General features: G+C 35.5%; 1 protein-coding gene across 4 annotated transcripts; it reads left to right on the forward strand.

Moving 5' to 3' along the window:
• The first annotated feature begins 354 nt into the window (after nucleotides 1-354).
• Nucleotides 355-4726, forward strand: LOC131064734 (F-box protein At5g46170). Of its 4 annotated transcripts, none has more exons than XM_057999003.2 (3): nucleotides 355-1555; nucleotides 1693-2271; nucleotides 3520-4726. In XM_057999003.2, exons 2-3 carry the CDS (start codon nucleotides 1716-1718, stop codon nucleotides 4023-4025), a joined length of 1062 nt encoding a protein of 353 aa, XP_057854986.1. In that variant the 5' UTR covers nucleotides 355-1555; nucleotides 1693-1715; the 3' UTR covers nucleotides 4026-4726. The 4 variants fall into 4 exon arrangements, with proteins under 4 accessions (XP_057854986.1, XP_057854984.1, XP_057854987.1 ...); XM_057999001.2 differs by having other exon boundaries at nucleotides 355-1479; nucleotides 1605-2271; XM_057999004.2 differs by having other exon boundaries at nucleotides 355-1479.
• Nucleotides 4727-6048: the final 1322 nt, after the last annotated feature.

Genomic DNA, 6048 nt, shown 5'->3' on the forward strand with positions numbered 1-6048 from the left:
TTTCAAATATAATTGAATTAGTTCTATCATAGAAAAGAAAGAAATAAAGATTGATTTTTTATAGTCCATGATACGAGGCAATCTATATGAGTCTAACATGGCATATAGCAATATGAGACCCAAAGAACCTACCTATGCTACAAACAAGACACACATACCTTACCCCAAATAAGACTTGAACTTATGACCTCTCTTAAAAAATTTTGATGAATTAATAATTATATCTTTTTATGAGAAAAGTCTTTGCCATTAATTTCTCTTACTAATGACAGCTTAATTGAGAAGGACTTTTAATTTAAATATGTATGTTATAATCTACTTAAAGACATCAAACCTTGGTTGAACCAGGGTTAATTCTGAGAGAGGTGGATGCTGACGTCATACGGGATAATTATTTTTCTTTTTTCTTTTTGGATTTTGCAGGAGTTGGAGAGGCAGCGCGGGGAAGCTCAATAGGTGGGTGCGTCCCCACAAGAATTGAATAAATGCACCGTGATGGAGCAGATCTGCAACCCTGCACATCTGCTCCTCTGAACATTAGGAATGGTCTAGAATGCCTTAAGAAGTAAGCTAACAAAGTGTAAATATAGTTATATGCTCAGGATTGGCCTGGATCCAGATATTTTGTGCTCTAATTGAGTTGGGTGTTGTCTAAAATGGTCTTTGGATCCATGATAATGGAGAATTTATGAAGATTTGCTTTGGAACTGGAATAGGCTTCTTAAAGTTGCGGCTGCTGTAACATGTTGAGGAATTGAGTATGAACAAAACGAAGTGGCGTCGAAGAGAAGCAAGTTGAAGGAGAGTTTTTGAATAGATTTTAATGAATGGAAAAATTGAGTAAATAGAATGAAAGAAAACCCACAAAAGCAACAGTACAGAGCATTGAAGTTTTGAGGTGTAGTGAATTAAGCTTTTACTAGTTTTTGAGGTGTAGTCGTCAAGTAGTTCATGAGTTTTGAGATTTGGGGCTGGATTGAGAGTCGTGTGGATCGGGATTGGGAGGGAATGTTTTGAGAATGTATGGTTTGAGGGGAAGATTGGGAATTCGGGAGATAGAACGGGATTGGATGTCGTGGAAGATGCTGTAAGAATGCAAGGAAGTGGATAAGCATTTGGACTAAAAGATTGAGGAAATTCCAGATCAATGTTGAAGATTTGCAGTTGAATGCGTTTGTAGTAGTTTTTCTATATTAGGTTGGGTATAGAATCTTCGGATGAATGTGGCCTGGAATTGAATAATTTTGTTGGAAGATATTTCATTTTGGAATGGACCAATAGAAGTGTTCCTTTGAGTCAGGATGATGTGGGTGTATTTCAACAGAATCTAAAAACGCATCGGATTGAAGGGCAGTTGAAGATTACAATTCAATTGAATTTCTGAGGGCTTTTGGAGCCAGTATGGTTTTGGGTTCTGTTTATAATCATCTTTGAATTTATGAAATTGAGTGAGAGATAGACTTTGAACAGATCAAACTGGTATAATTTAATAGATCATACAGTATTTATTTGTTTACATGATTGTTCCTACAGGCATACAGATTTAAAATAAAGTGTAAGCTTTATTTGATTCTCATGGTTTAAGTTTCCTGTTCTACTGCTAGGTTGTAACTGTAGATATCTGGTTAAAAGTTAAAAAGGAAGTGTGTTGCTTTGAAGAGGTATTGAAGGTTTGCTTGGTATTGAAAATAGGAAACTTGATATATTGATCCAAAATGGGATACAATGCATCTGTGGACCATTTTGAGAGCCTCCCCGATTCAGTTTTGCTTGTAATTTTCAACAAATTTGGTGATATCAAGGCCCTAGGTCGGTGTTGCGCTGTATCAAAGAGGTTCTGTAGCATAGCCCTACAAGTACAAAATGTAGTTGTTAAGGTGGACTGTGTGATATCAAACGAAGAAACCAGCGGCGGCAGCAGTACCAAGAACAGGGGGATTTGGAGCAACCTGATGAGATTTATGTCAGGTGGTGTTTTTAGGCCATTACAGGCTTTGCAAGGTTTCTTGGGTCCAAAAAAATCCATGGTTCCAGAGGTTTCCCATCATTCTCCTGGTGAAGTTTTAAAGAGTTTCAAAGAGGTCCAAAATCTGAGGATTGAATTGCCTGGTGGTGAACTGGGTATTGAAGATGGCGTGCTGCTTAAGTGGAAGGCAGAGTTTGGGACGACTCTAGAAAGCTGTGTCATTCTTGGGGCTTCTTCAGTTTTAAATCCTGCCAAGGATAAGAGAGATCAGAACTGTGATTTGGAGAAATTAGGCCTTCTTCATGGTAAGGACTGATCTTGGGCACTTGCAATTATTAGATTTTTTCTGTTTTGTTTTAGGGGTTTATTTTAGTTTGTTACGTTTGGTTTAATTTTTGGATTATTTGAGATGTGCTGATGTTTCGGATGATCAATTTCACCAAAATTTTACTTGAAAAAAGTGTTGTCCGAGCAAGGTTGAGAGCAATTTTCCTGCCAATAAGGGATCTTGTTAGAATTTAGGTGCGGCTGTTTCTGGGATTTTAGCTTACCAGTCATGAAATTTTGAGGTAGCAGCACTTCAAATCCGAATGGTAATAATGCTAGTTTTGGTGAACATGATAATCATTAGTTAGCATGGATTTTAGCTTAACCATCGTGAAATTTGGGTTAGATGGGGTTTTTGATCCTAATGGTTATTATGCTAGTCTTGGTAGACAAACATGATAATCCTTGGTTGGCATGTCTGTTTCTCTGGGCTTTGAAGGTAGCTTGTGTTAGAATGGTGAAAATAAGATCTTTAAATTATTTGTTTAGGTAGCTGTTTGTAGGTGTTATGATAAATTTTGTAAAAATTTCAAGATGACTATGATTTAGAATCGTAGCAATAGACTTTTGTTTTGGAGCTCTATGCCTGGTTGTTTGTGAAACAATATATACACTGTCAGATTTCTTAGTGAATTGTTTCCTTAACTTCAGAGATCATTCTAAAGATTAAGAGTGATTGTTAAGTTTTTCAAGGTTCCATCTGCGAATGTTATTCATTTATTGCCGTTGGCCACAAATTCTATAAAACATGTGCAATACAAGGACTGAGTTTTGGAGAGAGAATCTTGAGTTTTTGTATGTTTTCCATTCAGTCTGTGACCTAGGATGGCGTGTAAGATACTGTGACAATTTAAATGGATTCTAGGGAGAGGTTGAAAGGCTGTTTTGTATTTTCTATTGGGTTTAAGATCCAAAAGGGAGTAGGTGTAAAAGGATACGGGGCTCTGTTTGTAAACTTCCTCTCTGCATTTAGAAGTTCATCTTAGATAATTTTATTTTTCAGTACATTAGTTTGCCATAAAAATTTCAATATCAAGAGGGAGTAGGTGTAAAAGGATACGGGGCTCTGTTTGTAAACTTCCTTTCTGCATTTAGAAGTTCATCTTAGATAATTTTATTTTTCAGTACATTAGTTTGCCATAAAAATTTCAATATCATGTTTTGGTTTGTTTCTTATCTTTTATTTGGGACATTTGATTCCAACCTGAATGGTAATTTCAATGTAGAAAATGGAGCTTCAGACGATGAAGACACTGGAAATGTAACTGAGTCCTTTTACACAAATGGAGGCCTGAAGTTGAAACTGAGAGTGGTTTGGACAATCAGCTCCCTCATTGCTGCTTCTGCAAGGCATTATCTTCTTCAGCATATCATATCAGAGCACCCCACCCTGGAAACTCTTGTTCTTACCGACTCTGATCGACAGGGAGTATTGTGCATGAACAAAAACCAATTGGAAGAATTTCGTGAAAAACCTCTAATTGTATCGGCTTCATCTAACAGAACCCAAATCCCTGCACTCAACATGAAACTTTGGTATTCCCCATCTCTTGAGCTCCCATGTGGAATGGTTCTGAAAGGTGCAACCCTGGTTGCAATCCGCCCTAGTGATCATCCACAATGCATGGAAACTGATGGACTTCTGGTTGGTGCTTTTGAGGGACCATTCAAGATTGCAGCTAACCTTCTTGCAAAGCAGAGGACATATCTTCTGGAGATGAATTCATTCTAGATTCCTAAACAAAAGTTATTGGCTTGACTGTTTCAGGATCCTTTAGGATGAAGGTCTGGCCTTATCAAGTTCCGACTCAGTTGTTATCAGTATCATTTTGGATCAGGCCTCTGAATTGTCTGCTTACTAAAATCACTTGATCAAGGGAAAGAAGATCAATCATTTTGCATCATCAAAAAACTGGTATGATGCTGGTGTACTTTCAATACATGCCTCCTTCCACCTTTGTCAGGAAATTTATAACAGATCTGCTATGCTTTTTGGACTTACATGCTATCTCAGCACAATAATATATGACGGAACACTTGGCTGTTCTCTATACCATTTGTGAGTAGATAGCGAGGAAATTGTGTAGAGGTCATGTTTATAATTTTTCTCATCCTTGAAGGATATTGTGCCACTTGGCCATAAAAAATTGAAGGCCAAGGTGCTCTTTGACAAGCCTCCATAAGAATGTAGAACCTCAAATAATTAGTCAAGCAAAGTTAATTTCATAATTAAGCATCACTGCATATAACATAATATGGGTAGGGCAAATCCATATTCTGTCCTCTACGAAAGTAATTTTAATAAAATGGCTTAGTTGTGAGGTCACATATAAATTTGTGTAATAAGCGTGGCATAATGTGCCAATACCATCTTGTAAATGTATCATCACTTTTCCAGAGCACAGAGTATCTCAATTTGTTTCTTGATTTTCATTAACTGATAGTTCATATTTTCTGGGTCTCAGTAAATAGCCATTTCATTAGTTAACTGGATAGCATTGGGGACTAGTATTTTACTGCTCTGGTACTATTGCATGTACCTCTGAAATTTTAATCGCTGCATTGATTTGAAGAATGATGCAAGATAAATGAAGCTATTGTTTTTTGTTTTTGTTTTTTTTTTGGTTATAATTGAGCTTTGAGAGTAAACTAATGGAACTAGAAGGGTACAGGAGCATCATGTTTGGCAGATATTGATCTTGCACCTAACAAAGTTAGCATCTCCAAATTTTGTTATAATTAAAACTTAATTTTCTGATATAAAAGTGTTCTACTAGGAAGGACTTTATATCATTTTGTAACGCTCAACACAACTCAACACAATTCAAATAACATAGCAGTTGATGTCATAATGTTCGTATAATTTTGAGATCATGAGGATCAGATAATTCCCATTTTATGGTATACCAAAAATTTTATTATTTCAATTTAAATGCAATTTCTAAACATTTTTAAAAAAGACGATTAAAAAGCTAATAAGAATATATTCTCCACTAATTCCTAACGTTTTATACTTACTGAAGAAATAATGGTAAAGAAAAAGAAATTATAAGCCACATTTAGCTTAAATGTTATTAGCTATTGCATAGCTCCATTCCCTATAATGTGCTCTTTGATGGAGCATCTCCAAATTTTGTTATAATCAAAACTTAATTTTCTGATATAAAAGTGTTCTACTAGGAAGGACTTTATTTCATTTGTAACGCTTCACACAATTCAAATAATATAGCAGTTGATGTCATATATAATTTTGAGATCATGAGGATACTCTTCAGATAATTCCCATTTTATGGTATACCAATTATTTTATTATAACAATTTAAATGCAGTTTCTAAACATTTTTTAAAAAGATGGTTAAAATGCTAATAAGAATATATTCTCCACTAGTTCCTAACGTTTATACTTACTGAAGAAATAATGGTAAAGAAAAAGAAATAATAAGCCACATTTAGCTTGAATGTTATTAGCTATTGCATAGCTAAAGACTCCATTCCCTATAATGTGCACAGTGATGGATACTTTTAACAAAGTGAAAAGAACAACAAAGTTCTTTACGGTGAAGTGATAATAAATTTTAAATGCATAGCAAGCCTGAGCTAAAATATATGCATGTTATGGTAAGGGTGGAAATTCATTGCGTCGGTTGAACCAAGACAGTCTTGTGAAATTTTGCTGAAAAAAGAAAAGATGCAAGTATTGAGGAATTGTGAATCTTTCGTCAGTCCTCCAATTAAGCAGCAAGGATGGCACAGTT

Source organism: Cryptomeria japonica, chromosome 8, assembly GCF_030272615.1.
Source record: "Cryptomeria japonica chromosome 8, Sugi_1.0, whole genome shotgun sequence".
Classification (NCBI taxonomy): Eukaryota; Viridiplantae; Streptophyta; class Pinopsida; order Cupressales; family Cupressaceae; genus Cryptomeria; species Cryptomeria japonica.

Coding starts and splice junctions, on each gene's coding strand:
- LOC131064734 (XM_057999000.2), top strand. CDS start 1,716: ATGGGATACAATGCATCTGTGGACCATTTTGAGAGCCTCCCCGATTCA. Junction 2,272..3,519: donor GAAATTAGGCCTTCTTCATG/GTAAGGACTGAT, acceptor ATTTCAATGTAG/AAAATGGAGCTTCAGACGAT.